The sequence below is a fragment of the Perissodus microlepis genome, chromosome 16, assembly GCF_051167445.1.
Source record: "Perissodus microlepis isolate ML-2025 ecotype Zambia chromosome 16, ASM5116744v1, whole genome shotgun sequence".
NCBI lineage: Eukaryota > Metazoa > Chordata > Actinopteri > Cichliformes > Cichlidae > Perissodus > Perissodus microlepis.
Genome location: NC_140476.1, coordinates 11871791 through 11893421, shown reverse-complemented (window position 1 = coordinate 11893421; position 21631 = coordinate 11871791). Strand labels below are relative to the sequence as shown.

Sequence of the window (21631 nt, the reverse complement as noted above, 5' to 3'; positions counted from 1 at the left end):
AAGGGAGGATTTGGGGTAAGAGAAACAGGCTGTCCTGACATAATTTTTTTCTTTTTCACTGTGTTGCTCTTTTAGAGTTGTTTGGCCAAGAAACTGAATGAAAAATGACAATTAAGAATATGCTTGGGAATGGAGGGAGGTTTACTGTGATATTGCAAGTTGGGCATGAGGTGAATCACATAATCATTACCTGCCGATCATGATATAGACTGGAATTAGTGTTTGTAGGACATATGTATATATATATATATATATACACACATATACATATATACACACATTTCTGCAATGTTTTGCAGAAAAATGGCAACCAGAACCCCCAGATCCTCTATAATTTCCTGGATTGATATGACAATGCAATTTAGCCACTCCAGACATACTGTGTTGACTGTAGCTTTGCAGCAGAGCATGTCAGAATGAAATTTGAATGGACATTTCTATTGCATGCCTAGCCTACATATTCTAATCACAGTTGGAGCACGCTAGTTCAGACAGGATTAATTAGAGCAAAATCACTTTGAGTTTGGAGCAGCTAGCCTAACAATACTCACGTTAAATGAAAGCATAAGAAATTTTTGGACGTTTTTAATTCACTAATTTTTTGTCTCCTTTCCAGTATAAGTTTAAGTTAAACTGAACAGCTTTTCAATTGCTTGTCATGATTTGATTCAGGCTAAATCAATAGTATAAACACTGTTTTTGTTTTCTGTATTAGTCCCTTAAAAATATACGATGTTAGTTTTAGGTTTTAGGTACAAAATCTCTTAGATTCTCTGTATACTGGTGTCACAAGTTACTTGTAATCTACATTAACCACAAGCCACATGAAGATAGTGCTTCCTTCAGCCGTTTGCAATTACTACAGAAACTCCAAAGAACTAGCACCTTTTGTTTCAGTTTTTTGTGTTGCTGATGTAATTTTCTGATAGTGGTAAGCTAGCGCTACGGACCCAACCTTCACTTTTAGGGATTGGGCCCTTTGGAGTAATTTAGAGTGTTGTTAAAGGTAAAAGCTGCGAGTGAAGAAAACGTCTGATGTGTCAGACCACAGATATACCCTGTGCACCATCTTTGCTGTTCCTAGAACAGCTCTCTCCTGGAGAGATATCTTGGATGTTGTTCCTGGAATCTACTGGAGCTCCTCTCTCAGTTTGGGGATCACAGGGACCACTGTAGCCTTCACCTTCCCGATCTGCAGTAGCTGCTCTGGCTCCTCCCTTGGTATTTCTCAAGCTACTCATGTTCATTCTTCCTGATGTTGCTATCGCTTAATATTGCTAAATATATACGGCTATAACAGATATGGAGATATATTGATAGCGGTGTCTCCAAACAACAGCATGAATCACATTACCTTTACAAATTAACCTACATTTTGAGGAGGGCAGCCTGCTCTTCTCAAATACATGTAGGTCAGGCATATACCTCATTTTCAGTCCAATTTGGATCCATTAGACTCAACATTTTTTTTCCTGGTTTGTTTGTTTGTTGGCTGATATGACCACTATAGTGATGGGTGGTAAAAAAAAAAAAAAGATGCTTTGAATTTCCCTTTAATTTTGTAATTTTAGATTACGCTCATCCTAAAATAAATAATAAATAAATAAATCGCAAAAAATATAATTAACATAAAAAAGCATCTCTGCTAAACAGTTGGGTTTTTTTTTTTAGTAAGAGCAGGTTGTGTTTGTAAAAACCAGAGGTGGAAAGAGTACTAAAATATTTTACTCAAGTAAAAGTACTATTACTTTGCTGAAATTTTACTCAAGTACAAGTAAAATTACCTGTCTAAAGTAAAAGTAAAAAGTAGCTCATTTAAAATGTACTCAGAGTAAAAGTTACATAGTTACTTTTTTGTCAGCAGGAGGACAGCCTCTTCTGAGTAGTGCAAAAAAGACAGTGGGATAAATCTCAAAGTAGTTGTTTTTTAATTAAAAGAAAAACTTTACAAATTAAAGCGCAGTGGCAGTTAAACTGCAAGTCTATACATCAAAATGGATAATGGTCACCAAACCAACCAACCAAACTGTCAAAACCATATAATTCTTTTACATGAGAATGTGTTCCTAACCGTCAAATAAGAGAACAAGTACTGAATTGAGCTGTACGGCAGCTGCTATAAAAATGTGTTTTAATTTTTTAAACTTGGCCCTGCTCTGTTAATTTTGAGGAGCAATTCAATTCAATTCAATTCAATAAAACTTTATTGATCCTGAAGGTTGACCCCGAAGGAAATTGGGTTAAGGCTGCCGACCTTTGCCAGCGCCATCTTACCCTTCTGACCATATATACATTACACAAACATCACATGGGGAAGACAGGTCAGAGAGGTATAACAATGGAAAATGCACAACATGAGGAAAGATAAGGAGAAAAAAATAACTTCCCCCAGACTGAGCTCCAACAGGGAGATCAGTTTGAGAACAGAAAAAAACACCTCTGCACATAGCACATGTTATTCTTTTGCCTGCAGTGTGAACATATGTGGGTTAAGTAAGAAAGTAGCCTCTTCTGTCTTCTGTCTAATTTAACTTTTTTTTTTTAAATAAATGATTATTATTAACAAACAGGAAAAATGTAAGTAAACACATTTTCTTTTGGCAATTTACCAATCCAGTAAAAAAAAATAATAATTAAGTTGTGTGGACAACAACGTGCCCAATAACAGCTTATGTCTTTACTTAATGTGATTAACTTGAGCACAGCCTTTTTGCTAAAATAAATGTACAAGTTTCATTTAACTTACCTCTACATGCTTGCGCAGGTTTGATGTGGAATTTTTAAAAGCTGCTAACTCGGTCTCTCTGGGCAAACACAGCTTACACTACATAATAAAGCTGTTGCCTTTCTTGCACTTGAAGCCGAAATGGTCCCTTAAATACGGCCAGGGGTTCACATCTTCTTCGAGTTCAGGGTCAGCAGAATTCGACGGGGTTTCTTTTTTCGCTGGATCCGTACCACCGATGTCAGATTCCATCTTTATCGTGACCCAACGCCAATTTGTTCTACTACCCATCATTCCCTGCAGTATTTCCGAAGCGCAATGTTGGGTTTTTTTTTTTGTTTGTTCTTTTAATTTACTCAGTAACGGGTGTGATTGAAAATGTAGCGAAGTACAGTACTTTTTAAAAAATATACTTAAGTAAAAGTAAAATTACCGACTTGAAAAATGACTTTAAAAAGTACAAATACACAAAAAAACTACTCAATTACAGTAACGCAAGTAAATGTAATTCGTTACTTTCCACCTTTGGTAAAAACTGAGGAAATTCAGTTTAAAATGTTACCAAAGGGCTTTCAATCAGAAAGGGTTTTATTTTTTTCGGTAGCTCTTATGCTACTGTAGTTACTCTGATTGTGCACTGATGTGGCAGAACCCATTTCTAATCACATTTAGTGTTCAAAATTACAGACACAGTTGTGCCTTTCCATCCACTTGGGACTCTAAGAGCAGCTGGTTGAGATGAAAAAGGGGAAAGGGAAGGTGACAGTTCACAAGCTTTAAAAGCAGTGTTAGAAATGGCTGCTCTGCCATGAAACCATCCTTTGACTTTTGATCCCCTTAAGACTTCAATTCATAAACGTGAAACCTAACGTTCAAGGGTCGTTGTGTGTTTTTTGTTGGCAAAAATGAAGCATAGTACAAATGTGTTACTGTTTGTATGAAACTAATTGTAAGTAATGCCTTCATCTTGTTTCAGAACTATTTCATATGCAGATATAAATTATTTATGGGGTTTTTTAAAGTTACAGTAATTCTTGGCTGTGAATAACTAGAAGTCAGCTGTTATTATTATCTTTTACTTATTTACACTTGTGCTTTCCCTGCTTTAACATGTGGAAATGTCTTTATTTTAAAAAGGTCTGAGATTGTGATTTAAGGCATTTTGTCACATTTAAAATCAGCATTAAAATTACTTTACTAATTATTTTAGACCTGCCTGTGTCAGCTTTGGCAGCTTTTACTGGAACTGAGTCCTGTCATCGTCTTCCAACCTTATTCTCATAGCGAAGTTGACTGTTTTCAATACTTTTTTGGTTTTTAGTTATGCACATGCACCAATTCTGCACCAGTGTCATGCTATATGACCAGCTCGCTGTATGGCCACATGCTCGTCTGTTTAGATAACTGAGGCAATCTCATTAAACTGAAAATAGAAGTATTGTAGAGCAGCAGTTTTAGTGAGTTAATCCAAAAGAAAAGATTAAAATGAGGGACAATTTCATACTTTGAAATTGCAAATTACATTAATGGAACGGATAAGAGGCTAAATTATGCAAAGCCAGAAAATGTAGAGATAAAATACAGATTATCTGCATTGAATAAATATTCTAATTTTAGAATATAGTAATGTACAATGTACCTCCACATATAAAAAGTACAACTTCATCTAATTTAAATTAGAGTGTTGTCACCTTGAAAGACAGGGTCGTTTCAATGTCCACCTGTGGACCACTTCTGCTGCTCCTACTACATTTGAATAACTCTCTGGATGTCCCAATCTTACTGCTTGTACTTGATTACCATATATGTTCTGTTCCACTGTGTAAAATTGCCAACTTCAATTTCATATTTAGGAAGAGGATTAAGATTTGGGAGTCAAATCCAGCAAGCAGGAACTCATATGCTGTTTGTTTTTGGCCAGACGTGGTGCTGTGTATTATGGCAATGCCGCCGAAAGGACATTGTTTAGGAGCCTTGTGGGTTTTTTCGGGTGCCAGCTTGCAAACCTAAGCCGTGCTGCCGTGTTCTTTTTAGAGAGAAGAGGCTTTGTTCTGGGAACTCTTCCAAACAAGCTGCACTTGTTCAGTCTTTTTTTACTTCAACTGTCATGAACTTTAACATTTAAAAACTAACTGAGGCCTGTATAGTCGGTCCACTCACTGAAAGATTGTTTTGACAGAGCTGAATACTTCAGACCAGCAAACTGCCAAAACTCAGCTTATGGTCAGTTGATCAGTTAATCAATTATGGAAGTAGTAAGGGTAAACTTAGTTTTTCACATGATTACATAGAGTCCTGTGAAAACTTTTTTCCCCCACAGCTGTAGTTTAGTTCAACAAAGAAGTCATGTTTGCTCTCTGCACAAGTACAGGTCGATAGTGAAACGGCACAAGGAGACATCCCTGAAGGGCAAAGAGAGTGAATTTAAACCAGGTAAGGTGTTTGCTTTTCATAGGCAGAATCACAAACCTTGGTAATCGCTCTTCATGGAGGACTTTCATGGTTATTTTCATGACTTTTTGCTCAGAAACAAACTGTTATGTCATCTTTTCTTGATTTATTTATTTATTATCTTTGTCATCTACTATTCAGGAGTAATACAAAATTAACAACCACTTTATTATCTCACTAAAACCACTTTACTTAGTTTGGTTCCTCCACATTTGACAAGTTGCAGCTCATTTAAGATAAACAGTGAATGAGTCAGTGAGTAGATCCGGTACAACGCCTCCAAAGGTTTTTCATCGCGTCGTGTTTTAAGACATAAAATACAATCACAGTGTTGAGCGATTTAGTCAAGGAGCCTGAGTGTTATAGAAAATCCTGAGGTGCAGGCCCACGCATGATCAATGGCATTTCACTCCCAGTGGGCTTTCTAAATACGACTGGGTTTTCTGAAAGGGCTCAGTCTCGAGAGGCCCCATTCAAGATGACAAGAGAGGACTGACGGGCATGGCACACACACAGACATACGTACACACAATTCTCCTGCAACACGTGCACCTGTTTTCAGGTACACATAAGCACACACTCTTACTAAGTCAAATTTGTGCTCACGGTCACTCTGATGCACACACCGGGTTTGTTCTTATTATTTTCTCTTCCTTTCTTTCGTTTTTTTTCTCTCAGACACACACAGTCAGCAGGAGGTGAGTAGCGTGGCTTGGAGATAAGACTGCTATCAGACCTTCATCAGGAACAGCTGCACTCTCATCTGTCTCAGCAGCCCTTTTCTTTATCAGTTCCATCAACTCGTCCTCCCTGTGCTCTCTCTGTCCTCCTCCTGTCTTTGTCCATTATATTTGAGACGTTAGAGGCTTACTTGAGTTCTAAAGGAAACAATATATTATTTTATAGATATTTGAAAGGCACAAGGCTTTACTTTGAATTGAGGGATATAATTTGACAGTGCTATTAAAAAATGCAAGGCCAAACCATGTGAATAATCCTGAGGCTTCATGCAGCTTGAGTCTTGCTTGTCAGAATGTGTAAGCTTCTACTTTCAAATTCTCACTGTAATCATAGGCTTATATATCTTATATATCTCAAGATATAATAAAAACACAATCTGTCCTTAGCTAGTCTTAAAATTAGATCAATACAACCTCAAATGAAGTATAAAAGACGGCCTGTTACACCATGTCATGATTTATTTATTATCTAACCCCGATTCTGTTTCCATCCAAATTAAGAAGGTAAGTAGCAGCCAGGCACTTCTAATCAGATGCACTTAATTAATTGATGAGCAGAAAATGTGATCACCTCAATGAAAGAAGATGTTTTACTATTTTGCTCATCTGCTGTTTGCTATGGTGGGAGCTTAAAAACCTAATAAATGCCTGCAAACCTCAATGACATAAAACAGCGTTGTAAAGTCCAGAAAACAATGACCTTAAGTTATTGCTGCTAAAGATGTTCTGCAGGCTTTTGAATCAGGGGGTTAACTTAGTTTTTCCGCACACTGCTTCTGCATTTTGGCTTAGTTTGTTCAAATGAATGACACACAGTAATATGCCATGTGTTAAGGTTAGGTATTTACCTAAAATAAAGACCTGCTAAGGACGACATATTTCCTGATAATTTTGCATTAATACCTTAAAATTAATAGAGGGTCATTTTTTAAAATTTACGTTTACACAAAGATAAAAAGAGACATGATGGATTCCACTGGCAACAAAAAATGCAAAACAATTTCAGCCATGTAGAGTTATGAGTCTGCAGAGTAAGAAAAACAATAATGTGATGGGAGCACTAGTATATATTACTTTGCTATTAGAGTAATGTATTCGTTTTTGTGTATATTTTGGGTGTCACATTTCTGTGATCAACTCATTTCTCTGTTGCTTTAAGCCAGTGAACCCAAAATAGGATTTCTGTTTTAGCATTTAATAGAACAGGATTGTTTACTTTTCAAGAATATTTCCCATCTAGAAGTGCTGAGAAATGCACACAGAGGATGTTGGAGGGTTAAAGAACAATTTAAAACATTTCTTGCTGGAATGAGATTTCAATTTGCTGCTGAAGATTAGAAGTGAGTCAGCAGTCGTGTCTGCAGTGGGAAGGTCATTCTACAAATGTAGAGTCTGTAAAAAAGAAGAAAGTTTATTTATTTTTTTGTTTTTGCACCATTAAATGAAGCAGAAGCACCACAAAAACTGGGAAAGACAACATAAAACTGTTCCCGATAAACAAGAGAAGTGACCACTAGGGGTCACTTCTATATTACCCACCTTTAAAAAGGTGTTACTATACAGAGATTTTGCACTATTTAATACATTGCATGACAGTCATATATGCCTCATTATGGTATCTGTTCAAGTGCAGAATAAAAAGCAGTAGAACTTTTAATCAGGGCAGTTAAATGGCTTCTTTAGCCTGAAGAGATTCTTGAATGCATATTTGATGAACATTTTCATGGTACTGTGCAGATCAAAACAGCTCATTTGGCATTTTGATGTTGATGGTGGTGGAAAATGTTGTCTAATATATTTCAAATTCTCCTGCATAGTGCTCACTTGGGTTGACACCTGTGGGCTTTCAAAGTCATATCATACATTTGACATTTTTTTCGTAATCAACACGTTCAATGACCTTTAATACCCCGTGGAATATATTGTCATCCTGGGAAAAAATGATCCTTCTCCCATCAGAATAGAAGGCTTCAGCATGGGAGAAAGGTGATCAGTCAGAACAGATTTGTATTGATTTCCCTCTAAAGGACAAGTGGACCTAAACTGTGCAAGCAAAATATCCCTCACAGCATAGCAGAGCCACAAGATGCTCTCATTGGAGGGGCTCTTGTTCCTTTAATTTGTCACCAGTCTGTTACTATTTTACAATAAACCCTGCAGCACCTTGGGTATCTCAGTGGTTTAGTTAAGGTGTGATGTCACAGGTTTGTTACCTGGCTGGCCATTTAGTAAGGGATGCTGAGGTAACTTTGTGTTTGGAGCCACAGAGCTTTGACCGTGGAAAAAGTAGGTCTCGTTGATCAAACCCCAAACAGAATGACATATCCCTTTTTGATGAACAGATTTGAGAATTTTATTATTATTTTATTACTTAAAATTTTATATATTCCAGGAAAGCTCGGTTTGTCAAGCTTTTTTAAATCAGTGTTTCTGTGAGCGTGCAGACACTTGAGCTTACTAAAGCCAGCAGTCCCCCTTCATGTTCTGATGAGACAAGCTGATCTCTTACCTGTGTCTTATCACATATTAGATCTGATATAACAATGTGCTGAGCTTTGATAGAGTTCTGGTGGGAATATTAGGTTTGTTATAATGTGATGGAGCAATGGAAGTGCTGTTAGTGTTGCAGTGTAGGAATCCACCAAGCCCGCTGGAGAAGATGATTAATACACTCTTTGATGTCTTACCGGCAAAGTGTCGTGGAGGATTAATCCATTTATAATGGCTCTGATGCGTGTGTGTGTGTGTGTGTGTGTGTGTGTGTGTGTGTGTGTGTGTGTCCATTGCAGTGGAGTTCAAGAAACTGGACTTGGCTTCATTGCAGTCTGTACGTCAGTTCGCCCAGAGCTTCAGAGAACGGGACCTGCCGCTAAATATTTTGGTCAATAATGGTGAGTCTTTGTGTTCTGTCCTTGTGTTCTGTGAGCGTGCAGCCGGACTCTGCACAAAGTTTATCAAATATTTATTGAGAGAAGTAGAAAGCCTCTGCGCAGCTGTGTAATTTCAACGCAGTCACCTGGCTAAATTTAAAGGGAGAATTACACACAGATCCAGTCACACTGTGAAATGTTCTGCACGCATCCTTGGATACTGTATATACTAAGCTCAAGTATTCCCTCATTGAAAACAGCTGTCATGTTCCAGGTGTGTCTGATTAAACTTAAATGAATGTAACTTTGGACTATTAATGATATAAGCCATATTTGATATTGATAGAACTATTTTTTAAACCCTCAACAGCTCACAGGTATGCTCTGCTGTCAGCTTCTTTTTATTTTTTTAAGAAATATAGCCTAAAGAGGGTGTTTGCTGCAGTTCACATTTATGCACTAGTGAAACAGAAGCAGGTTGTTAAATGAAGAGCACACGCTGCTTTACAGAGACTAGTTAGAGAAATTACTGACTGATGTATGGGTTTCACTTTAACCTTTGCGTTTTTTGTGTTTTATCTCTATTACTTTTTTATGTAAAATGTTAAATTAGTCTTGTAGCATTTGAATTAAATTCACATTTGAAATACTAAAATGCATTTTTTTGTGTATCAAATATTTGTGTGTGTTTGTGTGGATGTGTGTGTCAAGCGGGTGTTATGCTGGTTCCTGAGGGGCGTACGGAGGATGGATTTGAGCAGCACTTCGGTGTGAACTACCTGGGACACTTCCTTTTGACCTGGCTACTCCTGGATACACTGAAGGATTCTGGGAAATCGGGTCATGTCTCTCGTGTGGTCAATGTCTCATCCTCAGCTCACTGCATCGGACAGATCAGACTAAATGACCTGAATAGCCGGTAGGTACACACAAACACAAAGACGCACATGTCCAAAGACATGCATCTGATGCACACAATACCTGAAGTTAATAACAAATAATAAACTAATAAATAGTTAAAATGATATATAGACTTTAAAAATGCTTGCTTCAGATGCAAACTGAGTCATTTCATGTAATTGCTATTGTCACAGTGGTCATTAATTTTACACTTTAGTGTTTGGTGGTTATCAGCCATTTACTATTGAGCCACAACCATATTTAATGATGTGTGACATTCACATTAAGCGCTTTATTAAAAAAGATAAAGTCAGTCCTTCGATATTCTTTAAGAAGAGCGGTTCACATCCTTGTGTATTGTGCTCACCTGCCTTCTTTATGCTGAGATCAGTATTACACATCTCAGTTTGGCACAAGTGGACAACTGTTGGTTCCAGTTGGCTCAGTATCGCTCCAGCTCTCAACACTGCTGTCAAGATGTATTAACAGCCTGAATATCGTCATCATGTCGTTACATAGACATATTGGTGTTTAATATCCAAGGTCTTAAACTCAAATGCTGATTTAACTCAGTACAGACTTCTTTTAGTCCAAAAGCCTAGCATAACATTTATAATACCCTTGTTAAGTTTCGGGGACATTATAAATATATTATGTTATTTAAATAATAATTTTAAGCTTCTATCATACTACACACATTATATAGTTGAGGACAGAATTATTAATATTTTATTAATTAATTACGTTTTTTTGTTTTGAGGAATGTAGTTTGTTAGTAATTTGTAAGTGAATTAATATAATTTAATCAGATTTTTGGAAAAGCTGTGTTAAAAGTTTCTTACTTTAATAAGGGGCTTTTTCATAGGGAGGATAATAATTGACATTCTTTCTTGCTCTCTCTGTATTCAGCCAATCTTACTCCTCACATGCTGCTTACTGTCAGAGCAAGCTGGCCCAGGTGTTATTCAGTTTCCACCTCCACCAAGAGATGCAGAGTGGAGGTTTCCAAGTGAGTTCATGTGCCGTGGATCCCGGCATGGTGGATACCACACTCTACCGCCACCTCTGGACACCCCTCCATCTGGCACAAAGTGTCATCGCTCGCCTGCTCTTCAGGGTAAAACACGGCTCTGCATTTTCTGTTGTGTCCCAACTGTAATATTCACCTTGTAGAGAAGTAGCACACAATGTACGGTTCAGATCAAATATAGTTGACATGTGCATAATGTAAATGCATTTTATACTGTTCACACTGTATCACAGAATGATCACAGTGATTGATCTTCAAATTATTTTATTGTTAGAAGAATAGCTTGTAACAACAAGATAGCAACCCTGGATAATTTAAGTGTTTCCTCAACTCTTGAGTTGCAGTTTATTCTGCGTTGTGAGGTTTTGGAACTGGAAATCTGTAAACGTTAAAACTGTTAGATGTGAACCTACAAACTTGACTGTGGGCACTCTACAGATTTTATTATGAGATGAAACAGACACACACACACACACACAGTCCATCCACCCTGCTGAAAAGTGGAAGTGCTACTAAAACTCCAGCCTCTTCACATTGTGTTACATTTTAAAGCCTTCTTTGCATAACTTAAAGCACTGACCCCAGGCTGCTGTTAATGTCCCTGAGATTTAATGGAAGAAGATATGTGTGCATGTTTGAGCCCCAAGCCACAGTTGTCACATTTGCCTGTGAGCACAACCTTTGGAATAGTTTTGCCCCACATACAGTATGCAAACTTATTATCATGTGAAATAGTCCATGTAATTATTAACTAACACACACACTTTTATTTTGCCTTTTACAACACCTTTTTATTTTAAACTCGGGGATTAAAGTTGGATTTTGCCCTAAGATTGGGTGTAATGGTGCCACATCGGGAAAATACGTAGAAGCAGGTTGTTAAATGAAGAGCACAGTGTGATGTAGAAATACGTCACTTTATTTGACCACTATTAGATTTTTCTTTGTGTAGAGGCTGTGATCAGCTGACAGGTGCTACTTTACTGCTCTTTGTTGATTTAGCCAACTGAATTTAACTTTGTGATATTCTGATCAGCATCACATCAGGTGTACAGCCAATGTCTTATTTTAAAAAACACCCGTCTGAAACATCCGTCTCAGTGTTGCAAACTGTGTCTGTTGATATTTGTTGAGCTGTTTGAAAAGTTGCATTTTAAATTATCTGCCACTGTTTATGCACGGTTCTCTTTTTTAGCACTAGTAGGATGTTTAGGTACCATGACAGCAATCTACACCATGAATTCATCCCAAGGAGGAAAAGGAAAATGGATGTTTTGAGGGTGTAGACAAACTGTCAGGTGTCATGATTTTCCTCGTATTTAACTATCTCCACGTCGTTAGCTGGAAGCAATGGCAGGTTGCAGCATATGAAAAGTCAGTAGAGAGTATTTTATATTAAACTGATTTAATTAATAGCCCACTTTAGCCCCTGCTTTATAACATATAACATTGAAAGAGGACAGCGTACTTGATCCTAAATCACAAAAACAAAGTCAGATCCATGGAGGTCACAGAGGAAAGGAACCGTGGGTCATTTTCTAATAGGCATTTATTTAGTTGGAAGTCTTTTTGAAACAAGAGGAGGTGCCCCCTGCTGACTATTGAAAAAAATATACAGGTTTGAGTGGTCTTGAGCAATAGTTCTCTAGGCTTTCTGAAGGTTTTTCAGAGTTTTTCTTTGAACGCTGGCCAGACCTTATACCCACAGAAGAGGATTAGGGCCACCGGGAAAAAAAAAAAAAAAAAAAAAAAAAAAAAAAGTGGGCACATCTTTTTTTTTTTCTTTTCCAGAATTCTGAGAAAAAAGTCAGAATTCTAACTTTAATCTCAGAATTCTGACTTTTTTCCTCAAAATTCTTTTTTACCAGAATACTGACCTTAATCTCAGAATTCGGACTTTTTTCTTAGAATTCTGGTAGATAGACTATTAACGAATACTTGGCGTATTCACAAAAATTCAGTTGTATATTAAAGAATGAAGATAGAGTTTGCAAATACTGACTTTTGAGTTCATTAGAATTGTGCAAAGTCTGTTTTTGCATTTTATACTGTATTTCCATCTTTCAGTAAATTGCTGTACCTATTTCCCATTTCCCATATTGAAAGTCAATGAACCTAGTACAATTTCTGAGAGTGCGGCACAATCAATATTCAGAGGAAGTAATAATGGCAACAAAAATGCAGCATCCATGAGAGTAAAGCAGTGAAGTGGTGAACAACAAAGCAATAGATGAGCTGGTATGAGAAGGTTCAGGTTCCTTTATTGATGCCCTTAGGTAGATTTCTTTTGCAGTTAAAAGAGCAGGCAACCCATCAACCAGACATCAAACGCAGACACTGGACACACTGGCTCCACATACAGAGGGAAAGAGAGCATTCTCCAGGCTTCAATAAAACCACACCTTCAAACCCCCAAACTAATAATAACCCTTCAAACTCCTAAACTAATAATATATAATACTATAAAAAGGCCAAAAAATGTAATAAATTAATAAATACATTCAAATTAAGTGCACAATTTGCAATAGCTTTTCAGCTTTTTCCCTCTGGAAAAGCTGAAAATCCCACAGGGGATGGGAATCATCATTTAAGAGCAGTGTACATGACAAGCCGCTATCACCATTTAAGAAAACAAACAAAACTCAGGCGTTGGTCAATAAAGTAAAACGTAAGCCAAAAAGAAAGAGAGTAGCTCACTAGCTGCAAACCACAATAACACAGCTCACTAGCTGTAACCACTCACAAACACACACAGCTCACTAGCTGCAAACACCACAACCACACACAGCTCACTAGCTGCAAACACCACAACCACACACAGCTCACTAGCTGCAACTGCACTCTGGCCCAGAGCTCACCTTTCCCTGGGCTTAAATACTTTTAATTACTGATGTGAGTCAGCTGTGTAACAGGGAAAGGTGGCACCTCAGGCAGAAGAGGTGGTGGGACACACCCACACAGGCACCTTCAGGAGGAGGCCCAGCTAGGGCCGTAACAGCCATCCTCTGCAACTGTCTGGTATACATCGACTCTAGGCTAAGCTGCAATTTACCAATCAGCTGCCCTGACCAGTTTACAGTTTGACTCAGTTTGTTCCTGTCCTTCAAAGACAGGTCACCATGACACCAAAGAAAAAGATAAAACTGACTCAATAAAAGATTTTAAAAAAATATTGTGATAATGGTCTTATCAATATGAAAGAAGGACCTTGATGACCCTTTTTCAAGATTCGAGGTTCAAGAAGTTTATTGTCAAATTCAAGCTTGAATCAATAATAGTCCCCAGATATTTGTAGGGACACATTCCTTGGTTTGACCCTTAATGTTTGTGGAATCAGATGTCCTGGAATTTTTTCCTGAAATCCGCAATTATTTTCTGGGTTTTCAATATGTTGAGCTGGAGATAACAATCTTTACACCACCTGACAAAGTGCTCAATAGCATGTTTATGGCTGGTTTTCCTTTCCGTGTATGTAAAAGACTGTCAATGACCGTGTCATCTGCATACTTTAAAATGGCCCTACCATCAAGCATCCTACTGCCATGGAAACCATTGCCCCTCCCCCCAATCACAGAAAGAGTTGGGGGTTTTTGTTGTTGCTGTTGTCTTTCTGTACTAAAACTCCTACGTGGATGGAGAGACTTTTTAACTACAGACAGCAAAATGAATTATGAAGAACACGTTTTGCTTGCCAATACCCCCCCCCCCCCCCCCTTTTTTTTGTACTTAAAAATTCAGCCCTTCAAGCAAAATGATAATTCATTTAGAAGAACAATTAAAATTGATGTCTGAAATTATTGCACAGTAGTACAGCATACACACATCACAGACAGCATTCACGTACTGCATACACAAGTATTCAAGTGTGCTGTTAAAGCTTTCAGGTTGTGATCCTCTCTCTGCTCAGAAACCTGCTGCTGGTCTCACTGCTGACACTGAGATCATTGTTAAAATGCATCAACACCAGCGCTCTCAAGCGTACGCTCACCCATGAAAACACACACACACACACACACATGCACTTACCCTGAGCCTTCCTTTCAGTGATGCTAACACACAGTGACATTAGCCCTACTCTTTCATCCGTGCCCACACACACACTTAGGCACATTTTTTTGTCTTCGTAAGGATAGGTTGTTGTTGATCTTGTCATCCATTCCAGTTTTTTTCTTTATATATTTTATATGCAGGAGCTCTTTACATTTTTAATTGTGTTTATGTGTTTGTCCCTAGACTCCTGAAGAGGGCGCTACCACTGTGCTCTCTGCTGCTCTGTCACCTGCTCTGGAGGGAGATTGTGGAGGAGGTTACTGGGCCAATGGGTGCAGGGAGATGACAACACCGCTGACCTTTGATCCCCAGCTGCAAGTGAGCCTATGGGAAATCAGCCTCCAGTTGCTGAACCTCCACTAGCATGACACAAGGATGACCAACAGGACTAAACCCATTTGACAACATCAGATAAAAAAGACCCTATATTCAGGGTGGCCAGCCATTCTCTCCTCCCTTTTTTTTTTTTCATACTTCACATCAGGGCGTTGCTAGCAATTTGTTACGAGTGTCATAATCCAGTGCTGGACTGTGATTGGTGGTTTAGAGAGCAAAGACCTCTTTCTTTTAGGGTTTTTTTTATTTTTATTTTTCGTATTTTCCAGACCTGCCAAAGAAGGGCTACAGGGGATGGAAGATGCTTTTTTTGCTTTTCACTGTGAGCAAGCAAACATATTTGCACACACACACAACCACACTCTAGGGTTGTAGCTATATGTCATTTTGCTGTCATGGATAGCAGGGAGTCGCTGTTGGCGCCATCTAGTCAGATATCAGTTAATGGCACCCACCAATGATATGACGAGTTTGATTCCCTGATCGCGTATCAGAGAATCAGTCATCTGCTATGATACAAACCTTACTTGGATTTTTCAATTAGTCCGGCCCACAATAACTAAATTCCTCTTGGAAGCTTTTTCACATCAACAAAAAATTCCAGTAAAATAATCCAAAAGCTTAATTTTGGCAACAAAATAACATATTGGTCAAACCCTAGCATACGCGCACATACAGTACACACACATTTATACACCACGACAATGATCTGATCTGATCCTGCCTTGCTGTGGCAAGGGAATGTGATGTCATCAGTTTGCGTTGACACATCACTGCGATTTCTCAGATCGTATTGCCATCCGGCCTCTTTTACTGGGAGCACTTTGTTTTTATTGGTTACTATTGAATCATCATGTTAACTGCTGGTTGTAGTTGCATGAGTAGATGTTTTTACAGACGTGAATTTAGCTGAAAAGCTAAGAATCCATCATCGTCTCCTCTTTCCTCTCTCCGGCGCGCAGTAACCCAACAAAAGATGTTCCTTTTGACTGCTAGGGGGATTTGGGAAGAGGTTTAAAAAAAAGTGAGATATTTCAGATAAAAGTAAGCCTAAATTTGGAATGATTCCCCTTCGACCCAAGAGTGATGAAACGTTTGGTTGAGTTGCTGTGAATTTTTATGCTGTTATTTCTAAAGCGGAATTTCCAGCTGTTTCTGGTTGTCTGCTCAAAAAAATGAGAAAAAAAAAAGGTTTGGGAACCGACCTCAAATTCATTTTGTCACCGTTTTCCTTTGTGATCTGTGCTAATCGCTTTTTTCTGTGTCTGTGATACGTGTGCATGTATTATGCACACAAGCTAAGAATTAACTCATGTATAGACCCAATTCATGCTGATGGATAGCACAACAATGGCTAACCCCGGAGGAACTGCAACGAGAAGGAATGCGAGAGAGGGGAAAGCACATTTTTTCAGCATTCAAACTGTGATTAGTTCCTCATTGCTGCTGCTACTGCCTCTTCCTCATTTGGCGCCGCTCCCAGTGCATTGTGGGATTGAGATTTCCCAGTAGTGAGAATCAAACTCCATCTGCTGAGCTGACACACACACACAGACACTCACTCAGAAACATTGGAAGCAGTACATCCAGGCATAGGCTTATCCAAACAAGCGCACAGCAAATAAACACGTCTGTCTGTGATGCAGGAACATGCTCACACACTCTTACACACACATACAAAGACACACTTAATGCCATCTCCACTGTGATTAACATGTTTTAGCTGTGGGGATGAAAAGTGTTATCTCAAATTAATTAAGTTTTGGCTAAAATCCTTAACCACAAGTCATCGCTGTAGTGTATGTGTACGTTGTTGCTTTGAATAAAGCCAGTTCGCATCCAGCATTCATTATGATCTGCCGCATGTGAAGCAATAGTATCACTGTGGTAGCTAATTCAGCCAGTGGTACAGAGTCAGACATGAAGAATAGGAACAAAGTGTAATGGAAGAAAATGCATAAAGGAAAAAGACATCAGCTTTAAGGCACTCATTGCTTAAATGGTTAAATTTAATGTGATTCTCGCTGTTTTATCAAGAAGTTTAAGTATTTGTCTCAATTCAGAGACGAAAAAATCGTCCTTCAGAGAATTTGTAGGACAGACTGACCCCCGCTGCCGCCACCGCTAAATCAGACGACAGTCTAAATTTACAAGGGGAAAAAATAAAGGCGTATTTGCCCCATCCTTGTCATCTTATAAAGTCATTTTTGGTTTATGTTATTCATAAGTGTGTTGGGCTTTTTGTTTCATGTGATATATCTACCGATGATGTGTCACCCTAACCCAAATATCTGCCTAATATCTTATGAATATTTGAATATATGAGTTGACAAAGGTTGCAAAAATGCGCAGGAACCTGCACTTTGAAGGGAGGCATTATGCTAAAAAACCCTCTTTAAGATTCCCAGGACTTTGCGAGGATTCACAATCTCGTGGCAGTCGGCCCTATGAGCATCACAAATACTGACGGTATAATACTGAAGCCGTTACATTTGGAATTTATTAGTTTTGACTGATACATTTGGCTGAGATGAGGAAGCCATCTGTATTCATCTGGCTTCCAGGTATTCAGTATCTATTATTATCCGGTGCCAAGTCAAATACGCTGAATTGTGGGAGAAAAATTTTGAGGGGATGAAAAAATGACAGAAAAAATAAAAGGAACGCCTTCCGGTCGTAGTTATTATAACTATCAGGGTGTGACACGGACTCTGATATGATGTGAAGGCACCATAACTCCAAGACAACTCATCAAAGTTTACATCCCATAAGAGAGGCTTATTCTGATTAGAAATTAAAATATAATTTTAAAGCAAACATCACAGGGTTTTTTTTTTCTAGATTAGCAATTGTGTGTGAGCTGACTCTAAATACCAGCAATATTGCTCAGTCTTTTGAGTGTTGTATTGTTTTTCAGGCTGCTTGAAAACAGTTTATTGCCTCAGTGCTTCCTTTGTTTGACTGTGTGGTTGCCTTTGGCCACTGTAAGGTAAATAACAAACAGCCAAACCTAGTGCATATCTATACATCTATATAGCTCTCTATATATAGATATATAGATATAAAATGCACATGCTTCCGTTCACACAAATAAAAACACCAGCCTATCCACTCAGTGGCGCTCATTGAAAGAATTCAAGGCTACAATATGACATACATCCTGTCAAAGAGCTACCGTGTTTTTCTCAGTCCAGCTGCTACAGTAGATGTATTTTAGCTGGAAAGGGCGAGTGGGGGAATGTCACAGACTCTCCCTTCTATCTCAGCACAAGGTTTTCCAAAGACGAAAGGAGAAAACACGCACGGATCTGTCTCAGTGTGCTTATCGTGTCGACGTGCAGAAGTGACTGCTAAATTATCACTGATTACCCGGTTATATACGGTATTTAGCGTCCTCCTGAAGCATTCTACACAGACACGACAACACGGTGAACTTTCTGAACTTGATTTGCAAATATAGAAAAAGAACAACAGCTCCAGTAACTGTCTGTGATATTATCTGTGTGTTATTTACTCGTATATGATCGTTTCAAAGCGTTGGAGGAGACCAGTGAAGACATTTGTAGATTAAAAATAGCCATTCCTCTGAACAACCTGGGATCACATTTATATTAAATGTTCCAGTCCCAAGTTCTGCAAAATCTTAAATGTGTATATTTGCACTGGTGTGAAAAAGTGTTTTTTCCCTTGCTGATTTCCAATGTTTTTGTATGTTTGTCACACTTAAATGTTTTAGATAATCAAACAAATTTAAATAGTAGACAAAGTTAACACAAGTAAACACAAAATGCAGTTTCCTAATGAAAGTGTTTTATTATTAAAGGGAAAAAATTCCAAACCTACATGGCCCTGTGTGAAAAAGTGATTGCCCCCTAAACATAATAACCCTTAGCAGCAGCAATCTACAGTCAAACGTTTGCGATAACTGGTAATGAGAATTTTACAACGCTGTGGAGGAATTTTGAATTTTGAACATTTGTAGTTCAAGCACAAGCTGCTTTTTTAAGGTCATGCCGCAGCATCTCAATCGGATTCAGTCAGGGCTTTGACTGGGCCACTCCAAAGTTTTCATTTTGTCTTTCTTAAGCTATTCAGAGGTGGAGCTGGTGTGTTTTGGATCATTGTCCTGCTGCAGAACCCATTTATGTTCCTTTTCCTCAGGAGTGGTTTTCGTCTTGGAACTCTATGCAGACCATTTTTGCCCAGTCTCTTTCTTATGGTGGAGTCATGACCACTGACTTTAACTGAGGCAAGTGAGGTCTGCAGTTCTTTGGTTCTTGTTCCGGGTTCTTTTGTGACCTCCTGGATGGTGTAACTGTGGTAGGCTGGCCACTCCTGGGAAATCCCCCCCAGTTCCAGGTTTTCTCCAGGTGTGGATAATGGCTCTCACCATTTGTCAGACAGGTTCAATCTAAGGGATTTCTTGATTCACCAGGTCTGGCAGTAAATAAGCCTTAGTCTAGCAGTGAAACTACACTCAACTTTGTAAAACGTGGTTAATTACAGCTAAATCGTGATTTAACAAGGTGGGGCAATCACTTTTTCACACAGGACCATGTAGGTTTGGATTTTTTTTCCCTTAATAAACACCTTCATTTAGAAACTACATTTTGTGTTTACTTGTATCATCTTGGGGGGGGGGGCAGGGATAGCTCAGTAGGTAGATTGGTGGCCCCATGATCAGAAGGTTGAGGATTCGAATCCACTGAACGGCTACCCTGAGCAAGGTACCGTCCCTACACACTGCTCCCCGAGCGCCCAGTGCCTGCCCACTGCTTCACTGAGTGAACGGGTTAAATGCAGAGAGGAATTTCCCCATGGAGATCAATAAAGTATACATTATTATTATTATCTTGGTCTAATATTTCAATTTGTTTGATGATCTGAAACATTTAAGTATGATGAGCATACCAAAAAATCAGAAATCAGAAAGCAGGCACTTTTTCACACCACTCTATATGACGTGATATAAAGATGTAAACAGGGGGTAAAACCAGATGAACTGAGTCCTTACTCTGGTACTATTCCAGTTAAAAGAAGCCACATTCTAGTGTCGTTTATCCTTTATTGCATACACCCCTAAACTGTTTTCTCCTTTGTTGTGAGAGTGACCTTTCAATTGAGCCCCTGGAGGCTGCAAATCGAAGACATTTCCCACCTCAAATCCATTGTAAACATTCAGTGCACCTGGGCCCCCTGAGTTTTTATTGAAATGTGTGGAATGTTTTATTTTTATCATTATTTCGTTGTTGTTGAGATGAACATCTTATTGCTTTTGCTGTGCCTAAAAAAGAAAACTCCCTCGCCGATGTGTTAACTGTGAATTTTTTCATGTAGAAATTAACTCGTAGAACTTGTGATACCGTCTTGTCCTGTGCATTGATAAGATTTCTCTCTCTCTCTCTCTCTCTCTCTCTGGAGTGATTGGAGTGGAGGTGAAGAATGTTTGTGTATGAATGACTGTGCGTGCGTGCGCGTGCGTCTCTAGATAAGGGTGTTGATGTCTATGATCTTTTTTTTCTTCTTTTTTTTTTAAATTTTTTGGGGTTTTTTTGGTCAATTATTGTGACATTCCAGCAGCAGCCGTCACCTTTTCTATTATCCAAAGCCTCTCAATAAACATATCATTGTGCCATTTGCTCTCCATCCTTCTTCCCAGTGTGTGAGTGAGAAACCGTCAGTCTGATGTTGCTCGACATGAGACAGCGAGCCTCGAGCACTGTCTGAACTTTTGAGACATTCTCAGATCCATCAGTGAAACGTACACACACACACACACACACACACACACACACACACACACACACACACGGTCATTTTTCCATTACAACAGAGGACATTGCATTCACTTAAATTGTTTTTCTTTAGACTTGCAGTGCCTGCCTGATCTTAACTTTAATCTCACGTTTACCCTAAAATTGAATGATTTTTAGAGCCTCACAGTATAAATAGGTTTTTTGCAACCACAGTGAAAACAATGCAAGTTCTCACGTTTATTTCTTCCTGTTACCTACTAGTAAGCAGTAGTAATGCAATGACTCTTATATAGCATTAATTTGGCACATTACTATCCAAAGCAACCTGAAGTTACAGTCTGTGTGATTTCAGAGTGGTTTTCTGCTTCATGTCTTGCACCCTGTATTCTAAACTATGATAAAAATGAGCAAAATTCAGATGAAGAGCAACATGTGATATTACACATTATTTACAGTATTTAACAGCAAAGCCAAAAATCAGATGCAGTGTCTGGAAATTAAGTACAGCCTATGATTCAGTAGACACAGAACCACTTTAAGCTGCACTTTATCAGTCTCTTACAACACCGTTGAGGCGTTTTCGCCCACTCTTCTTTACAATGTTGTTTCAACTCGTAGAGATCTGCAAGCATTTTCTTCAGGGTCACCACAGCATTTCATTGGGGTCGAGGTCTGGACTTTGGACTATTGCAACACTGGGAGCTCCTCCTTCCTTCCAGTCTTTTTCTAATTTTACTGCCACGAAGTTTAACATTTAACATCCAATCTGAGGC

At 38.6% G+C, this 21631-nt stretch overlaps 1 protein-coding gene across 2 annotated transcripts in view; it reads left to right on the top strand.

Moving 5' to 3' along the window:
- Positions 1-20737, top strand: part of LOC146370472 (polyprenol dehydrogenase) — a 55441-nt gene extending 34704 nt beyond the window's left edge. For both annotated transcript variants that reach the window (XM_084954806.1, XM_084954805.1), the window contains exons 4-7: positions 8706-8807; positions 9498-9705; positions 10596-10803; positions 14950-20737. In XM_084954806.1, coding sequence (XP_084810932.1) covers positions 8706-8807; positions 9498-9705; positions 10596-10803; positions 14950-15129 — 698 coding nt within the window. In that variant the 3' untranslated portion in view covers positions 15130-20737. The remainder of the gene's footprint in view (positions 1-8705; positions 8808-9497; positions 9706-10595; positions 10804-14949) is intronic.
- Positions 20738-21631: the final 894 nt, after the last annotated feature.